At 38.9% G+C, this 19,973-nt stretch overlaps 1 protein-coding gene across 1 annotated transcript; it reads right to left on the bottom strand.

The window, feature by feature from the left end:
• Positions 1-2,409: 2,409 nt before the first annotated feature.
• Positions 2,410-19,828, bottom strand: chtopa (chromatin target of PRMT1a). Its single transcript, XM_038304043.1, has 6 exons — positions 19,561-19,828; positions 15,379-15,467; positions 14,207-14,357; positions 3,406-3,577; positions 3,180-3,326; positions 2,410-3,095 (listed from the first exon to the last, which is right to left on the bottom strand). The coding sequence occupies exons 2-6, from the start codon at positions 15,441-15,443 to the stop codon at positions 2,893-2,895; spliced, it is 738 nt and encodes a 245-aa protein (XP_038159971.1). The 5' UTR covers positions 15,444-15,467; positions 19,561-19,828; the 3' UTR covers positions 2,410-2,892.
• Between the last annotated feature and the right edge of the window lie 145 nt (positions 19,829-19,973).

Genomic DNA, 19,973 nt, shown 5'->3' with positions numbered 1-19,973 from the left:
TTAGTGTGAGGGATTGTATTTGAGTCAATGAGTCGATGCAATCAACTGGTTTTCCTTAGATAGAAAACTTTGTATCAATTTGACTGGATGATCTGGTTGAACTGTAAAGTGCTTTGAGATGACATGTGTTGTGAATTGGTGCTATATAAATAAACTGAATTAAATTGAATTGAAAACAAACAACAGCTTGCAATCAACAGGAACAGGAATACTTGAATGAAACATGGCCTAAATATAGCCTAAACTGAGCATTGAACATCTTGAAAGTCCATTCGACTATGGATATGGGGAATGATTTCATATCTGAAACAAAAAACAAAATAATAATTTCATATTTTATCACTTAATAGCTTAATACAGACATAATATTTAGTGATATGCAGCCTTATTCTAGCGTATAGGGGAATTAAAACCATTTCTCACCTCGAAATAGTCAGAAATACGTTTCTGCTGCCTATTGCTACCCATGCCTAAACGAATGTGAGGTGGCGGAAGCACTTCAGGGGGAGTAGCCTAGTTTTTTTTATGAAATATTAAAATAATGAATCATTAGTTTATATCTTATACACAGCCCATCATTTTAATCCCATATCAAACACAGTCTTTTAAAAAATAAATACATAAATAATTTCATGTTTTTAAGTACAATATTATGTTACCCCACAGCCCCCACCATGGGGGGCTGATGCTATGACGAGGGAGGCTGCAGCCCCCATAGCACCACCCTTCCCGTGCCACTGTCTCCTCGTCCTCCCCAGGGACCTTCTGTGCCCTTTTGACCAGTGAGGTGGTGTTTCCAGTCCAGTTGAGGGTGTCTGTGATGTGCACCCACAGGAATGTGGTGCTGTTGACCACCTCTACAGCTGAGCTGTTGATGAGCAGTGGAGCGTGGTTAGGCCGGTTCTTCTTGAAGTCAACACTTTGTCTTTACTCAACAGTAAACACAAGAATTTATCAATTAATCATTAAGGAAACAAAAGATTTTAGCTGGAAACTCTCCCTGACTTGTGCCAGACCTCTACCTCTGTGCATATCTGTTTTGGAAAGCAGACAGACACACATCAGGGGAGGAGTTCTTCTCCACTGTCTTCACATCTGAAAGGAGGATTGTTGCAAACAGTCTGATTAGCAGCTAGCCATTAAGACTTTAGCCTCTGGTCAGTCTGGAGTTTCTGGTCCATGGTGGCTCCTCTTCCAATGTGAACCTCTCAGATCCTGTGTGTTTTTTTTTCTGTCCTCAAGCACAGCGGGGGGCAAAGGCACCTCTCTAGGAGTTTCTTGTGAAACTGTCCTGGGCTAGGGGGCTGCAGAAGCTTGAGTGAGAGTTGTAGAGCAGCCCATCTGGAGCGAAACCGCTTCCTCCCAACCCAATGACCTGGTTCAATATTGGTCCCTAATGTCCAAAATAACTACCATGGTTTATGGCCCAACAAGACATACCTTCATTGTTCAATTGTGTGAAGACCTTTAAATCAGTTCTGCTCTGAATTCCTGATTAATTTTCATAGTTGTGCATTTTAGGTAATAACTGCAAATCTAATAATGTTTGGTCAGATGAGCAACACTGTGCTAAAAGGGTCTGAGATTAGAAAGGAAAATAACGCCCTCTAGTGGTGAAGAAGTATGCTTGCAAAAAATCTCAAATTAACCAAACCAAAGGGGGAAAAAACAATAAAGGTTTTTTATATTATAGCAAAGCTAAAGTAAGAAATACAATGCAGAAAACCATTTTATTTTTAAATGCAGCTGGTTTGCAATAACACTTATTACGTTTTTTTTTGTTGTTGCAAATTTGAGTTTAACACTGACACCCATAGAAGCCCTTATTTCAGGTTTAGAATCACAAGAATAAAAAGAAAGGAAAACATAAGTTTAAGTTTGACTTCATTCTTTATCACTTGAAAAAGCAGAAATGTTAGAAAACTATTTTAGTAAACTAGCGTCAGCTCTGGTTTGCAACTTCAGTGCTCATTCATCTATTTAACATAAACCACTGCCGTTTATTTCTAAACAAACCAAACTTTGTTAAATATTTTCTTCAATAAGAGAGAAGCAAACATTGTGTTCAGCAGTTATCATGAAATCAAAGACAAAATTAAAATATGTAAAAAATTCTATCACATTTATAAAAACCTTTGAAAGTTCTAACATGGAGATTAAATTCAAGACTTATGACGATTTAGGAGGAAACCAAACGGCTTCTGTCAGAGCAGACTTTCAAATCCAACTTTAGTTTCCACAATTTAATTGACTTTACAGAACTGACTGGTAGTAATTAATTCATCTATAGCCCTTAAAATGTCGACATATAGCACTGATCCATAGTAGTAGTTTATTCTAGTATCTCATTACCATCGAATAAAAAATAATGTTAATGGTAACAGTGGGAAGAAAACATTTTAGAGAAACTTCACCATACTTAACAGATTTTATTTAAAACAAACCTTTAGCTTCAGGGGGAATATAAATGTTTCACAATAAAGTTTTCTTGAAATATAAAATAAGAAAGAAAAATTAAGCTCTATGTTTAAACCAATTATTCCAACAATGTTTATCAATGAATGTGCTAAAGTCAAAGAACCTGCTTCAAGGGTCTGAGCAGATAAACGGTAAAATTATTTCCAAAATAATAAAAAGTTTTCACAGGGCTGACATCTCCTGGATCACAGACCAGGAACTTTATAAATCTGAGACAGTCGTGACTTTAAAAGAAAAAGATGCTGCCGAAGATGGATGGAGTTCTGTAGACATCAGGACTACACCACAATGAAAAGGTTCTTTCAACAGGCGGCTCTCTCAGAGTTTGATGGCGATCTGGTTCCTCCATCAGCGCCGCCATCGAACACTAAACTACCCCCCCCCGACTTGAAGCTAAGCAGCCCCCTCAGTCCGTCACTCCATGCTCTCTGGGTCTGCCTGAGCCATGTAGGCATCCAGCTCTGCGTCCAGGTGACCTTTGGTCTTTGACATGTAAGCATCCAGCTGGTTGTCCAGCTGTTCACGAGTTACTGCTGGCCGACCGCTTCCTCTGCCCCGTCCACGACCGCGGCCTCCTCTACCGGCAAACCCCCCTCGACCACGAAGTCCACCACGACCTGCATGAAGACAGCACCAGAAATATCGTTTACAGGATATCTCTTAACAAAAGGAAACAAAGGAGGTGAAAATAAAACCCATGCCTCTAGCTACTCCTCCTCGACCTCCTCCTCTCATCATCATCCCTCCTCGTCCAGCAGGTCCTCCACGGTAGCGGCCTCCTCTACGCATCGGCAGGCGGTTTGCCATCCCGCGGCCTCGCATCGGTCCGCCTGCAAGCATTCGCTTCCCTGAATTTTGAAGAGTATAACATCTTAGTAAAGAAAAAGATGAGCTAGTTAAACCAGCAGAGAATGTTTGGACACGCACCCCTCAGGGACAAACCCCCTCGAAGGATTCCTCCTCTGACTCCTCTGAATCCTCCTCTGGTCATTCCCCGCATGCCGCCTCGGCTCCCGGCAGGTCCTCCACGCATTAGTGCCCCGACAGGCCGGCCCAGCCTGGCTTGGATGCTGCCTTTACCCAGGCGCTGCTTTAGGCTCTGACACGATTAAAGCAAATGCAGTTTAACAATTAATACACTAAAATAAGGAACACTGGGGAAAAAATGTCAACCTGGAAGAACTGATCATTATACATAATAAATTACATAAAAAATAACACATAGTTCACATAAATGTTAAAGTGGCAAGATAAGTCAAAAACGTATTTGTATTAGGGCCGAAACGATTTTTTAAAAATCTGAATCGCCATTATTTTCAACCAATATTGCGATTTTCTAAATAGACCTGTTCTCCATCTCAGTGGGAGCTACACAAGCCCCCCCCGTGGAATATTGTGTCGGGTGTGTGATCATCCCCATGCATGAAGCATGAAGCTGGTGCTGAACTGGAAAGCTGCTTTAGTGACAGACTGCTGCACCTTAAATGCACCAGGGAGCGTTATCACAGATCCTTCCTCCCAGCAGCTGGAAGACTCTAGAACCACCACTGCTCCCAATAACCTCAATCAGTTGATCCATTCATGCTGATCTTAGTCGCTTGAATAACAGCTGTTATTTTACACATCTCTGGTGTTGCTGCTATTTTCCCAAACCCACAACTGTAAAAATATCGAAAGCTGGATATCAATTGTTTATTCTTCAGATGACTGCACACTATTTATATTTGTAAACACTGTACAGTACAATATTTTATCTGTTTATTTTTTAACTCTGCCACTTGTTTTTTTTATTCACTTTAAGATCCACATTTGTGTGAGCAATTTTGCTGTAACACCACAATGGGGACAAAAACAGGATTTTCTATTCTGTTCTATTCTATTCTCCCCATAGACTCTCAATAAGCGCCTAATGTCGCGACCTCGTCCGACAATGTTCTCTCTGATCGGATCTGAAATTGGATTCGGTGCGTTCTGGGATTTAGGCTACAGATTTTTGTTCTTTGGACTTTTTTTACCCTTTATGATTCTCTGCTTTCCTTCTCCATTCCTTTATTTTCAGACAGAAATCCAGTTTTAAAATTTGGGCAGATTTTAGTTTTATTGACATGGGAGCTTCCTTTAATGCTGTCATCTTGGTCCACATCCCATCAGAAGTCTAAACAGCAGAATTAAGTGATAGCCAGAATTTTTCTCCATCTTCATTTAGTATCACTAACTTAAAAACTTGGGCTAAACATCATTGCAACGAATGTTAATTTCTGCATTTATTCAAGCTTAAAAATATTTATTCAGGTTTAAGCTTTATTTAGTAAAGGGGTTATATTATTATACATTTCCCAGGCCGTGCATGCCACGCCACATTACGTACCATACTTGCTTATTGTGCAAAGTTCACTTTAACCAAATCTGGCAGTTTTATAATATGCGTTGACAATTCCTGCATCTCTCCCGCCATTTGGTGTCATCCTGGACAGAACTCTCAATTGTCTTATTCTCTTTCCACATCCATCACATAGCCTGGTTAACTTTCATTGTTGCAACATCAAACAAGTTATTCTATCACACTTTTCAGTCCACATACTTAAATTTACCATTTTAACTCCCTTCCCTCCCCGTCTTGTAGAACCCCCCCCATAAAGACAGATGCTTACATCATTACATTGTCTACTTCAAACCTGCACATTATCTCCACTGTCTCATTTAAAATGAATTCATCCTATATGAACATATGAGACCAACCACAATCATGTCCTTTCATAAATGACTTCCATCTCAATCTAAGGGAATAAAAGTTCAAACTATTTGCATTTATATTTTTAATCAATTTATTCACTATCATGTTTATCCAAGAACACAGACAATCTACACCACTGAAATACTGAAGTGATTTAAAACAAGTTTTCGTGTCAAAATGCTCAAATGGATTTTTTTCAGCTATTTGGCACTGAAGCACCCCCCCCCCCCCCACTTACAACAATCTTATTAACTTTGACAATACTGCAGACCTCCATTCATGCCAATAAAACTGGTCACTACCCGATCCGTACCATCTGTTTATTTGCACATCTGCAAGCAGATATTCATCCAGGTCTAAAAGTACTTATTTCTGTCCTTTAAGAATAAAGAATGCTAATAAACACATTTAAAAGAAGTGTATGACTTTTCTGAGACAATTTGATGCTTTTTACATTTTCTGCATTAAACTGTTAAACATACACACTTGTTCTTCCATGTGCAGGGTTCCTACAGCATGAGGCAAGTTAAATTCAAGACTTTTTAAGACTTTTTAATGCCGCTTGAAATAAAAATTTAAGACCAAATTCACAAGAAAAACCTGCTTGTGGCAACTTAACCCAAAGGTTTATTTTAACATAAACCACTGCACTAATGGTTCAAATTTCAAAAAGCTTCCCATACAGGAAGAAAGCTAAAAACACACAAATGACAGATATATTTGAACAATTATTTAACTGAATTCACAAACTTTGTTTTATCAGGGAACAAAACAAATCAGTTTTAAAGCCACAACATAACCAGTGCTAAGTCTTTTTTGCAGCTATTTTTCTTTGTATGGTTTTCTTAGTATGTTTGATTTGGTGATAAGTGGAGGCGTTGCAGAGACAAGGGTGGAACTAAACTGAGAAATACCGGCTGTTTCTCTCTAACTCCATTTTGACGCTTTGTGTTTCGTGCTTCGCATGTGCGACTCCACTGCCTTAATTCCCATCGTTCTGAGCTTGAATGACTTCTTGCACTAAATCCACTGAGCCTCATGTATGTTCCCTGGTTTTAGCCATGGAGGAAACTCTTGGCTGGAGACAATTTTCGTTACATTTACACTTGCTCAAATTTTCCAGACAAAAAGTTAATGGAGCATCTCTCAAATGTCCCGGCCGCAACAACGCTTTATTGGTTCCGCTATCGGGACGGAACCAATAATGGCGAGCTGTTTTTTTTTTTTTTTTTTTTTTTTTTTTTTATAAAAAAAAAAAAAAAAAACAATGGTCAATTTTAACGTTTTATTTAGATTACAAAAATAAATCGTAAAAAAAATAATCCTATTTATGATGTTTTAAAAATTAAGACCTATGAAAGACTAATTTAAGACATTTTAATACCAACTAAGGCCTTAGTTTTGTTTTGAAGAATTCAATGCCTTTTAAGACTTTTTAAGGACCCGCGGGAACCCTGCATGTAGTGAGGACCATGTGTTACTCCCATTGATTGTCAGTCATTTTCAACCCTTTCTATGCCCTAACCCTAAAACTAACATCTAACCCTAACCATTACCAATGCATACCTCACCCTCACCCTAACCAATTCACACCTTAGCCCTAAACCTAACTATTAGCAAAATAGCATGTGAGGACCAGCAAAATGTCCTCACTTTGCAAAAACTGGTCAATTTGAAGCCGGGTACCCAGAGAGAACTCATGCATGCACAGGGAGAACATGCAAACTCCACGCAGAAAGACCCCAAGCAAGGAATCGTACCCAGAACTTTCTTGCCGCAATTCTTGGAGCAGCGCTTTTGCAGAGCAGGAATACTTCAATTGTTCAATTCAGATTCTTTATATAGCGGCAATTCACAACACATCATCTAAAGGCACTTTATAGAGATAATGCAACCAGATCATCCAGTCAAACTGATTCAAAGTTTTCTAAGGAAAACCAGCTGATGGCGTCGACTCATTGACTCGATTCCTCACACTAAGCATGCTTATAGCGACGAGCATAAATGCATTTATTTTCTCAAGAAATACATTATTAACCTTTCATTTATTATAGTTTAGTACGCTTACTATCTTTAGTGAGGGAAAAATGTTATTTAGGTATTTTATTATAAAGTAAAATCGAGGGCGACCCGTTTGAATATCTGCTAGCACAAACAAGCAGATGGTATGGATGGTTCTACTGCTACGGATTGGCTGGTGACAAAGGGGATCAGATGGAAATTAAAAAAGCACCTATAAAATCAGCCTGAGCTCGCACATTACTCTCCTTCCTGTTAAAACTTAATAGCGAATCATGAAGAGATTCTTGGAAGGTCACCCACATTTATACAATCATTAATTATGACAAGCTGAACATTACATAGCCACAAGTGGAAATACAACTTTAATGATGAGAGACGAGCAGAAACATGCTAGATTTTAGGGATTTCCTGATCCAATATTAGCCAAACTATTATCATCTCCTTCTGTTACAGCATCTGTAACTCACTGGTTGATTTAATCTTTTCTTTGTTGACTTTTGTTCCCATTTTTAGTAATATTACTTGATCAAGCATTTCTTACATTCTACAATATAAAGTAAGTAATAAAAGCTGGTATGATTTCTGCCAATTGGTATCATATCTGAAATTAAAAGGTTTTAACGGGACACGCCTACTAGATTTACTCATAAAAATCATTTACAGTTATCAAATTTTAAAGACTCCACAGCTGCTTTTAAACCTATTTGATAGCTATCTTAATATATGATGAATCATCTCAATAAAAAGTCATATAAACTCAAGTAGCTTAAAGAAATTTAAGCTAATTAAGTTTTTTTTTTTTTTAATAGTATGTGTTATATTTAATATAATATGTATTAAGCTAAGGCAATAATAGAAAGGCAGTAAACAAGGCAATAATAATTTGCTAAAAAAAAGAAAAAAAAAACCTCTACAAGAAAATACGTGTGGATATAAACAAATATATGCAAAGAGGCGACTTGAGATTATTATAATGTCGGGGGATGAAGTCATAAATACAACAAATTCCTAACAAAAAATAATACTAAAAATGACAACTGGCATTACATTGCTTATGTAGTAAATCAATAACAGATGTTCAAAAAATAAAGTTTAAACAATATAAACAAATGAAAGAGATATTTAACCTAACTTTAATTAAGCAAAGCTATAAACAAAGAACATCTCTTCCTGTTAATTGGCTCCACTTTCACCAAAACTTCATAAAGAATTTTTGTCAATATTGGGATCGATACAGATTATAATATCAGACTTGTTAGTTTCTATTGTGAACTTTTACAGTAATAATGATGAACCTGAGTCAATATAAGAAACATAAACCCTTTAGGTGGCCAACATAACTATCAGGGTCCACTAAGTTGGGGGCAGCGCCCCCTACTGCTTCAATCTCCTATCTACAACCTGGAGCTAATAAAGTTTGTTCACTCAAAACTCGAAGAATAAAATTAATTGAACCTGAGAAATATAATATTTCTAAAAACCAAAAATATTTGAAAACTGGTAAAAACTGGTAGGGTTGACGTATTTAAAAGCTCTTCAATATGCTGATGTATGCCATTGGTTTGGTAAAATAACATAATTCACTGATTGAAGCCTATTTGATTAAAATACGCAGATCTTAGAGAGAAAAATCTAATCTTGACAGGTTTACACAGCATTTTAGTAAATATTGCTGATTTCCATCTCTCTCAAATTAAACCAGTAGAACCGCCACAGTAAAAACTGAAATACAAAATAAAGTTTTGATATATTTTTAGGGTGTGAATAAAGGTTAGTTAAACTCAAATAGGGTTTATTAAAATCCCACTCCATTCAAAAATCAGGTTCGTGTTTCTCAGCAGCAGCTCGCCGACAGGGCGGGCAGCCGTCCCTCCGCCTCCGACGGAAGGAGCTGGAGTCCCAGATCACCTTCTAAAATCTACCACTGGGTGAAGGTTAAACGCATAACTCAGTCAAATATGTTTCAGACGTTTTGAGCCAAGAATTTAGGTCAGTTAAACTAAAAAAATCTACATCATTTCATACCAATCCCACATTTTATTATTATTATTTTTTTAAATAACAGTTTTTCATTTCTTGTTCCAACTGTTTGAGTTCTTCAAGGACTAAATAAACAAAATATCTGATTCAGTCATCAAGGTCAAAGTCATTCCAAAAAAGGAAAAAAAAAATCCTCTGGATGTCGTTTCCAAACGTCTTCAAACTTGAAAACGAAGTCCAGTGGATTGTTTTTTTTTAACTAATTTGGAGTTCTTAAAGCTGCTTTTACTGAGGTTATACCTTCTACACCAGAGTTATTTAATAATTCCCCAGGCGAGGGGTAAGCGAGCCAAAACGTTCAAAGAGCCACACTGGACCAAAAAAAAACAAAACCAAAAAAAAAAAAAGATTTGTCTGGAGCCACAGAAATTTATAAGGCTCATACATGATATGCATTCATGATTGAATTTCCATGCAGGGCATCCTGGAGAAAATGACACCATGTGACTAATCTGCTGTACGCTATCTGGAGCTTTGAGTATAACTTCTATTGAAGTATTAATCTATTATGATTTCTTGCATCGTTGGAACTGCAGAAAAACAATAAAGAATTCAGATTTTTTGTGTTACTTTTATCTTGAGGGTAAAAAAAAAAAATCCTTAAATGTGCATAATAGGACTGCTGTAATTTCAAACCTCCACATGAAACAAAATGCAGTCCACAGTAAAAATACAATCCCCTTTCCCCCCCTGATTGGGGCAACAGTGCAACGAAACGCAGCCTGCAACAGCGGCCTTTTGATAAAGTAGGTAGGATGGAAATAAAAAATAAGCCAATATAATTGAATTGCAGTGAACCCACCGGTTTGTTTAAAACAGCCGTCTGCCTGTTTTCTCTTTCATAAGTTATAAAATTATCAAGAGAAATGTTTCTTTAAACTGACTTGATTCCAGAGCATAATAAGGACGTATTAATCCTCCTTTTTCAACCTTGTATAGTATTGCTTATTCTCGTTTTATAAAGAATAAGGTGATCTAAGAAGGCTCTGGCTTCAGACCTGCACTGCCAGGATGGGGAGTTTATTCCAGACGTTTTATTCAAAGCCTTCTGGAAAAGACTGTAGCTCTTATGTGCTGTCGTTCACAGATTTTTTTTTTTTTTTTTACAAAGAGATTGCTCATTTAAACATCCCTTTTCCCTTCTTAAAGACCAAGAAAATCGTGTTTCCATTTTTTTGGGGCGATTTTCTTTCACTTCGGTAAAAGTTAAAAACTGCACGTCACGCTGTGAAATCTGCGGTTTTTGAAGATAAAAACACTTCCTAGAATATAAAGTAGAGATTTGAAAGTTAATTTAGTCTACTGTTTTTTTCTCCAGAAGTTATTTATTCTGATCATGTATCTACGTATTATTCACTGTGAGAACACAAAGCTAAGTTCAGACCCTTTAGTGGCAAATCTATATGGTCCAACAGCAAAGGGAAGAACAGCACAAACAATAGTAACAGAATAAAGAATATATAACATAATACGTGTAAACACACATTAGATACCTCTTTATAAAAGAACTGTGATAATTTTTTTTGTTTGATATTTTCTTGCATTTTAAACCTTATCCAGTTGAAATGGATTTAAACATATAGTAGTGCTGCAGGATTAATGCAATCGTAATTTCGATGCTGTGTAATCGCAGGAAAGACTGCGATTTTATAACACTGTGTAGACAGTGTGCGCAGCTACAGGTAAAGCCACATGACTACCCGGCTTTCAGCAGAGGAGAGCAGCAAACATCGCAGCGGTGAAACAAGCTCAGTTGGTAGTGAATTAAAAAAAGATGATACCATTGAACTAACCACGCCAGTCACTTCTGATCTATCAAGCAGAAACTACTCTGTTTACATTCTATAAACATGGAGCAGCTCTGGTGAGAGGATTCAGACAGATAAAAGCACATCGACTACACCCTGGCTTCCATGAATGTTGCTCTCCATTGTTTACTTTCCTGATTACTTCCGCATTGGTGACATCATCAATGCTAACCCAGTATGAAGGCGTCACCAGATGCCCAGCTGCGGGGAGACAGAGGCCACAGAGCTGCCAGGGAGGGGTTAGACTAAATAAACAGTATTTTTACTGTTACCATCGTTCATGACGGTAACCAGGGCAAATTTTCACATGTCAGTAAATTCAGCATTTAAGTCGGTAAATAATTCTACCATTTTGTCTGTGTGCACTGGTGGCTGGTGTTTCCTTCCCCTTTAAGACTCTGCAGCATTGGGGGAATTAAAGGGATAGTACACCCAAAACATGATTAGCCTTCATTTTCTACTCACCCCCATGCTGAACAACACTCTGGAGTACTTTTTTGATATCTCAAATGCATCTGGAGATCTGGGAGGCTTCTTGCTGTCTGCTGACATTCAAATAATGGAGGTCTATGGCGCCCTAGGCAGAAAGGTCCATAAAAGTCCACAAAAAACGTGTCAATATTCCTCCATACTGCTCGTCCAATGTATTCCAAGTGTCCTGAGTGGGTAGCGTCCAGAATTTACTCGAAACGAAGTCATTTAGAATGTTTTTAGAGCATAAACAGTAGTGTATGGGATTTCATAAAAGCGCGTTCACAAGTCTACGGAAACCGCGGCAGACCAAACCAGATGAAAGTGCGCATTCAGCTCGGCAAAGAACTCATGCTCTTCCTCAACACTGAAGTCCTCAGACATTTTTCTTTCGTTGTTTCTTTCTTTGCACAGGTAAACAGCACATTTCTTCTTCTACGCTTGCATTATCGGCAGAGCAGACGCTGAATGCGCACTTTCATCTGGTTTGGTCTGCCGCGGTTTCCGTAGACTCGTGAACGCGCTTTCAGGAAATCCTATACACTACTGTTTATGCTCTAAAAACATTCTAAATGACTTCGTTTCGAGTAAATTCTGGATGTTACCCACTCAGGACACTTGGAATACATTGGACGAGCAGTATGGAGGAATATTGACACGTTTTTTGTGGACTTTTATGGACCTTTCTGTCTCGGGCGCCATAGACCTCCATTATTTGAATGTCAGCAGACAGCAAGAAGCCTCCCGGATCTCCAGATGCATTTGAGATATCAAAAAAGTACTCCAGAGTGTTGTTCAGCATGGGGGTGAGTAGAAAATGAAGGCTAATCATGTTTTAGGTGTACTATTCCTTTAAGTGACTCCACCCATCCCGTCAGAAGCGTAGAAAGCTGGATGAGCCCATCAAAGAAGCGTCTAACAGCTGCAAACCAAATTACATCAGTTAATCCTGTGTAGCTGAGCAAGAGCAGAGACGAAGCTGAGTGCACAGAGAAAAAGTGTAGAGCGCATTGTCAGATTTGAGCGCGTGGCAGATCGGTTTTAAGTGAAGGTGTGCAGGTTTAAACGATGCATTTTTCTCATTGCACACTCAGTTGGGTGGCACCAAAATTACGCCATAGATGTCGAGCAAAAGAACACGAACTGCAAAGTTTGTCTGAAAACTGTTGGAACTACCAGAAATGACACCTACAGCACAGCCACGCTGTTAAACTCAAAGATGTGCAAAAAGCTCCATTACATTTGTGCAAAGACATTTGCAAGAGAGGAAACACTTTTCTCCCGCTCAATGAGACATTGTTGAATGTTTAAACTTGAATGGGTTCAAGACGATAATATTTAATTGAAAGCAATATGTAATTTGATTTATTGAATAAGTAAATTAGAAATAGATCAGTTGCATTTCCTGCACTTGCCTTTATTTCTGATAGATCTTATCTTTATTGAGGTAAAGCTGCAGAACTTATCTTTATATTTATTTGAGGCCCAGCCCTAGCTTAGACGCAGCTTTTTTGCCGGTTGGAGCAACATTCAGATTCTTAGCGGCTAAAGTCATGTTTGAAAAACGCGCTTTAATGCGGAATTCAATGCGGGAACTGGGAAAAAGGCTAAAAAGAGGAGCCCTGTGAGCTACGCCAAGTTACCAAAACTACACACAAAGCTGGCAAAGTCATAAAGGCAGTGGAGCTTAATGAGTGACAAATATTCCAGTGTTTTGGCTATTGGTAACTTCATTATTATTTTCTACAGACCTTTACTTATCCACCGTTTGCTTTATTTGTTCATTTTAACCATCTGTATCGTTAACTCGCCTTATATGATCAAACTGAGCTTGCATCAGCGCTACATAGCACAGCACTTCATGTAGAACTTCTGTAGTATGTAAAATCATCCACGGACTCAATGAAAAACAAACTATTTTAGATTTAAATTTCATCCTCAATCCTCATCAATCACCCTCCCACTCCCACAGGAGGTGAAGGGAGAGGTTCAGTTGTGTCTTTGAGTCTTCTCTTTCAGAGATAATGCTGTAAGATGTAAGGCTCGAACCCACAGGGCTGCTGGAACATGCAGGAAGCCCGTGGACCCCTTTTCCCATAGCTGGAAGAGAAGCTTTTAAATCTCTGCGTTGTCCTCGATATTCAAGCACGCAGACTCCTAACACCATTCCTTTTTAAAATCATAATTGCAAAGTAGTCCACCATCATCACAATCACACATTTTCATCAAATCTAATATATAGATTGTTAAACACATGACTAAACAAACGTATTTCTATCAAGACCCAGGAAATAAACAATTTTTCAGGTATAATAGCTTTTATTTTACTTTGAAAGTCTTGAAATAAACTTCCTGTCCTGACGGCACAGGTCTGCAGCGAGACTCTCTTGCTGTAATTTGATTGGTTTACATTGAATCAAAGTATCATGGCTTCGCTATTATCTGCTGGTGTCACTTCCTTTAGGTTCAAATGAGCATTACAGAAACCTGATTTAGTAACCATAACTTTACCAGCATGTTTCAAGCCTTGAGAAAGAGCAGTTCTCAGACTTTACGATCCGGAACGGTTTTAAGAATCTGTTAGTTTATACACCAATGGCAGGACTATTCCTGACAGAAAAGGATGTGTAAAGAATTTGATGTTTGACCTTACCTGCTTGTGATTTAGAGCTGCTTGGACTGAGGGGCGGTTCTCCATCTGCTGGGCCAGCCGGCGATTGCGGGCACTAGCCAAATGCTGCTGTTGCATCGTGGCTCGAATGCTTACCGCAGTAGGCTGCTTGTTCTTCAGCATGTTAGTGAAGCTTTAGAGGTGGGAGGGAAGAAGAGGGAGGAAATAAAAGATGGGGGTGGGATATAAAGAGCAGGAGGAGGAAGCAGGGTTCCATATCAACTCATTTCTCACATTGTAGATGTGGTCAAAAAGGCAGTCAAGGCTCTTTTCTGCTTCAGTAGGTGCCACTTCTGTTCTCTGTCAATTGTTTGACATCGCTAACTCATTCATGTTTAGGATAAGCGTTTTAAATTCATAGAGGACAGATGAAGTAGAAAGAAAGACATGTGAATCGAAAGAGAGAGGAGAGATAGAGGTTTTAGAAAGTGAGTAATAATTTGCCACTTACAGGCCTCCCGCTGAGTGTCAGGAATCTCACCAAGCTGCAGCAGAGGCCCTGGACATTAGCTTGGACTCAGCCACTTACAGCATGGACCGTGACTTGTACAGTGACCAGCATCGGGCAGGGAAGGTAGAAGGGAAATGGGATACAGAGGTTGATTCGGTCACGTCCGGGCTTGGACTGAGTCTTACGGAGAGTAGAGAGAAAAACAGCGACAGAGAGAAGAGCAGAAGCTTGGTTACCACTGGGCCGAGAGAGAAAAACCTGAACGAAGGGCATAAGAAGCTGCGGCATTTTTCTGCCGTGCTGAGCTTTCCTGCCCATCTTAGAAGATGTATACTTGGTGCATACAGTGCTACAGAAACATGGCGCCCATCGTGGCTGTTTTAGAACAGTGATGTGCTCCAGCACAGGCTTAATAACAGCTTACCCTTTGTCTACATGTATGCACTGCTTACTCATCACATTCAGCCCTGATTGAACTCTTAGGTCCAGGATGACTTTGCTATTTATTTCAGCCAATGTGTAAGAAAGTATCGACATGCAGAACAGTGTTGTGTGAGCAGTGCACACATTGGGAATGATGAGAACAGCATCCATTTGGGTTCAGTACCCCTCAGCAGCCTCTTGAAGAGATTAAAAATCTTAACAAGCCAAGTCGGTCTTTGCCTCTGATGACTAATTGCTGACAGGGTGCATGGTGCCTCACCGCTCATTGAGAGACACTTTGGTGGTGCTTTTCAGCACTACTTTTTGGGATGCAGCAGCACTCATTTTAAGAGATTTGATTGTAGATTCCTGGGAACAAGAGAATAAAAAAAGCATGTGTTAGTCTTTAAGATTTACGATAGTCTAGACTAAGAAAGCAGGAATATCACATACAGTTAACATAGGTTTATGATTCCAAGGACCTATTTACTAATAAAAAATAATAATAAAAAATCATTTAAAAACTGTGCTAATATGGAATTGGGTCTCTGGCCTCATTAGTAGGAGTGTGTTTGCAATGAATATAAAGGAACAATAAGCTGTGGGTCAGAAAAAAGATGCAATACTGATGATAAGAAGAGAAGAGTTGTTTTTTTTTTGTTTTCTTTCGTTTATTAAGTGTAAAGGATTTAGTTTCGCCTGGTTTAATTTAATTTAAAAAATCTTTAAGGAACCTTTTGCTATCTGATTACTAATCAATTAATTGAAAAAATAATAGACAGATTAATCAATTTGCGAAATAATCGTTAGCTGCAGCCCTAATTACTGGGGGAAAGGATTGCGAAACAATGAATGTCACAATAGGAGGTCACGATATTATAGTATTTCTATATGTGCCGATATTTTACCCAGCTGTCAAAATTAAATGTAAACGTAAAAAAGCAAGTGTCTAATATGTTCATCAGAATCCATGTTGTTTGGCCATTGAGTTGGTCCACGTCTTCCACTGTAACTGCATCAAACTACAGATATGGCGCCGCATCGCACAGCCGACACAGCCCTATCTACCAGAATGGCTCTGCAGAGGGTAGGCTTGTCCCGATCCAATCCACGTATCGGATCGGGACGCCAATATTGGCAAAAAAATGCGTATCGGCAAAGCATGTAAAATGCCGATCCAGTTTTTTTTTTTTTTTAAATCCGGTCCGTATTTTCCAGTTCGCCGATTGAAACGATCCATTCCACTATTTTGGGCCAGTGTTCCCCTGTTTTGCATTTTTATTAAAACTTACAGTAATACTTGCACCTTTAACTGTTTACGGTTTTACTGCTCACTGTGCAATTTCAGATTGCTATTCATAATTTTGTCCAGTTTGTGTTTATCTCTTAATAAAAAGGTAAGTTTGTTGTTACCAAGCATTGTGATTTATTCAATCTCACCTAATTTAGCTGGCTAGATGTTATCAAGAGTACTAAAACCCTTTTCAACATGAGTCTTACAACTAAGGCTAAATACTTTAACTTAAACTTAAATACATGCTCGGATAGGCTGGTATCGGCCAGTATCGGTATCGGATCGGAAGTCCAAAAACCTGGATCGGGACATCTCTAGCAGAGGGAACCATTTTCCATCATTGTTTTACATACATTTTCTTTTGATTGATATTCAGAACTGAAAGATCGATATTATATCAGGCAGCCGAAAAATTACAATATATTGTCAAATTGATCCCCCCCACCCCTAATATATCCAAACCATTCCTATTTGTTAAGAACTTAGAAACAGCCATAGTGCTGTACAAAAGAAGTAAAAACATAAAACAGTACAGATAAAAAACGAAACGGCTAAAACGTGTAAAATAACGTTCACACAATCAAATAAATAAAAGAAATTTGAAAGTGTGACATCAGGGCTGCAACTAAAGATTATTTTGCAAATAGATAAATCAACTGGTTAATCTTCCAATTAATTGATAATCGGTTAGCCAAAGACTTTTTACAAAATTAAATCAGGATAAACTCAAACATGTACATATACACTATATTGCCAAAAGTATTTGCTCACCCATCCAAATTATTGGAATCAGGTGTTCCAATCACTTCCATGGCCACAGGTGTATAAATTCAAGCACCTAGGCATGCAGACTGTTTTTACAAACATTTGTGAAAGAATGGGTCGCTCTCAGGAGCTCAGTGAATTCCAGCGTGGAACTGTGATAGGATGCCACCTGTGCAACAAATCCAGTCGTGAAATTTCCTCGCTCCTAAATATTCCACAGTCAACTGTCAGCTGTATTATAAGAAAATGGAAGTGTTTGGGAACGACAGCAACTCAGCCACGAAGAGGTAGGCCACGTAAACTGACGGAGCGGGGTCAGCGGATGCTGACGCGCATAGTGCGAAGAGGTCGCCAACTTTCTGCAGAGTCAATCACTACAGACCTCCAAACTTCATGTGGCCTTCAGATTAGCTCAAGAACAGTGCGCAGAGAGCTTCATGGAATGGGTTTCCATGGTCGAGCAGCTGCATCCAAGCCATACATCACCAAGTGCAATGCAAAGCGTCGGATGCGGTGGTGTAAAGCACGCCGCCACTGGACTCTAGAGCAGTGGAGACGCGTTCTCTGGAGTGACGAATCGCGCTTCTCCATCTGGCAATCTGATGGACGGGTCTGGGTTTGGCGGTTGCCAGGAGAACGGTACTTGTCTGACTGCATTGTGCCAAGTGTAAAGTTTGGTGGAGGGGGGATTATGGTGTGGGGTTGTTTTTCAGGAGCTGGGCTTGGCCCCTTAGTTCCAGTGAAAGGAACTCTGAATGCTTCAGCATACCAAGACATTTTGGACAATTCCATGCTCCCAACTTTGTGGGAACAGTTTGGAGCTGGCCCCTTCCTCTTCCAACATGACTGTGCACCAGTGCACAAAGCAAGGTCCATAAAGACATGGATGACAGAGTCTGGTGTGGATGAACTTGACTGGCCTGCACAGAGTCCTGACCTCAACCCGATAGAACACCTTTGGGATGAATTAGAGCGGAGACTGAGAGCCAGGCCTTCTCCTCCAACATCAGTGTGCGACCTCACAAATGCGCTTCTGGAAGAATGGTCAAAAATTCCCATAAACACACTCCTAAACCTTGTGGACAGCCTTCCCAGAAGAGTTGAAGCTGTTCTAGCTGCAAAGGGTGGACCGACGTCATATTGAACCCTATGGATTAGGAACGGGATGTCACTTAAGCTCATATGTGAGTCAAGGCAGGTGAGCAAATACTTTTGGCAATATAGTGTATATATATATATTTTGTTTTTTTTTTGTTTTTTTTCCTTTCTTCCAATTTTGGTATAATTGCCACCTAACAGAGCTAAAAGCATGTTTTAGAGTCTCTATACTCCAATTAACAGCTGATTACTACATTTGTTGATAATTATTTTATTAATTTATTAATTGTTTTAGTCCTAAATTTATATATATATATATATATATATATATATACACACACATGTGTTGTGCTAAACTATTTTAAAATATCCCAGTGCTATGTCAGACCTTGATATTAATTAAGACTATTTTTGGCATCATCACTGTGCCACATGGGGGTGGAAGACAGGTCCTGCAAACAGCCCTCCTTTAGCACCTTTTGCTGTTCGCTCAGGAAAAAAACTAATCAGTAACAAAATCAAAAACCAAATCAAAACCAAATGAACAGCATCTTTCCCAAAGCAGTGAAGAGAATCCCCTCCATGCTGTCAGAGACTAAACCCCCCACTGCTGAAAATCAAAGAAACCTTCAGCTAATTTCAGACAAAGCTGCACTTTATATAAATACTACTTTTCATGTTTAACATTTAGCATTCTCCTTCATGCGCACTTGTTTTAAATGATGTCTGCTTTATATGTGTGCATCTGAGGTCAGTATGAGGAACATTTTGTGGACATAATGAGAATAAAAACCTGCTCCAGTTGCTGCTGCTCAGAGTGGCCTGACCATTTAGGGGACAACAACTTTTTCATTTGTTTTCCTTGGTAACAAAAAGCTACATTCAATACCTGCATTTTCCGTCCACCTGTGTTTTCTCTCACTAATATTTTAAATGTGCATTTTTTCCCCAGTTAAAAACATTTTTGATTATCTATATATTTTAGGTTTTTTCAGCTCCTACTGGAAGTTTCACCCAGACTCCAGGCTGCCTCTCTGGGCCTGTTCAGTAGAGTCAACCCGTTAACGACCGAACCGGGACTTTTCTAAAGAAAACGGACTATTTTTTTCTTTAGCAAATACTTTCTACTATAAATGTTAAATTTATTCTGAACTTGTGGAACAAATTTAGTATCTCTGGGTACTCGTTGGGATTTCCATGCTTCAATGTTTTAAACAATTTTTTAAATCGATGAATGAAATTAAAAGTAATGAAATACTATTTTCATTATTTCAGCAATAGCACAGTGTTTAGTTTTATACTTACTGTTGATGCTGGTTCTGTGGAGAAAGGACTGAGATCTGGGGCGGTTAGCTTTAGCAGCTAGCTCCTCCTGCTAGCCCTCCTTTGGGTGTCCTTCTGATTTTCAGTTTGAAAGAAAGAATGAAAGAATCTTTTCCCTTTCAGTTGGCAAAGAAAGTAAAAACGGAATTGAATAACCTGTGAGCTAACGAAAAAAAAAAAACAACCACCCCTAAATAATCCCGTCCCGTTTGCGTCCAGCCACCTATGTGGCTAAAATGGTGCTGCTCGGAGAGCTCGGGGAGGAAAATGGTGAGAATGTTGTGTTCAATGTCAGCAGTAAATTGGAAACCCCAAAGATTCAAGTCAGTCCCGATCTCACTTCGGACGTTTTAATCCGTCTGTTAACAAAACATCTCGTAACCAGGTTTATGTGT

The sequence above is a fragment of the Cyprinodon tularosa genome, unplaced genomic scaffold (genome assembly GCF_016077235.1).
Source record: "Cyprinodon tularosa strain WSP-4 unplaced genomic scaffold, ASM1607723v1 ctg524, whole genome shotgun sequence".
In the NCBI taxonomy this organism is placed as follows: Eukaryota; Metazoa; Chordata; class Actinopteri; order Cyprinodontiformes; family Cyprinodontidae; genus Cyprinodon; species Cyprinodon tularosa.
Note: the sequence above shows the minus strand (reverse complement) of the source record. Positions and strands in the feature narration are given on the sequence as shown.

Bases quoted from the DNA above. Each gene is read 5' to 3' on its own strand.
- chtopa (XM_038304043.1), bottom strand. From the start codon at position 15,443: ATGAGTGCTGCTGCATCCCAAAAAGTAGTGCTGAAAAGCACCACCAAA. The intron at 3,578-14,206 runs GTAAGGTCAAAC...TAATCGTGTCAG, and splicing joins CAGCTCTAAATCACAAGCAG to AGCCTAAAGCAGCGCCTGGG. The intron at 3,327-3,405 runs GTGCGTGTCCAA...TTCAAAATTCAG, and splicing joins AGGGGGTTTGTCCCTGAGGG to GGAAGCGAATGCTTGCAGGC.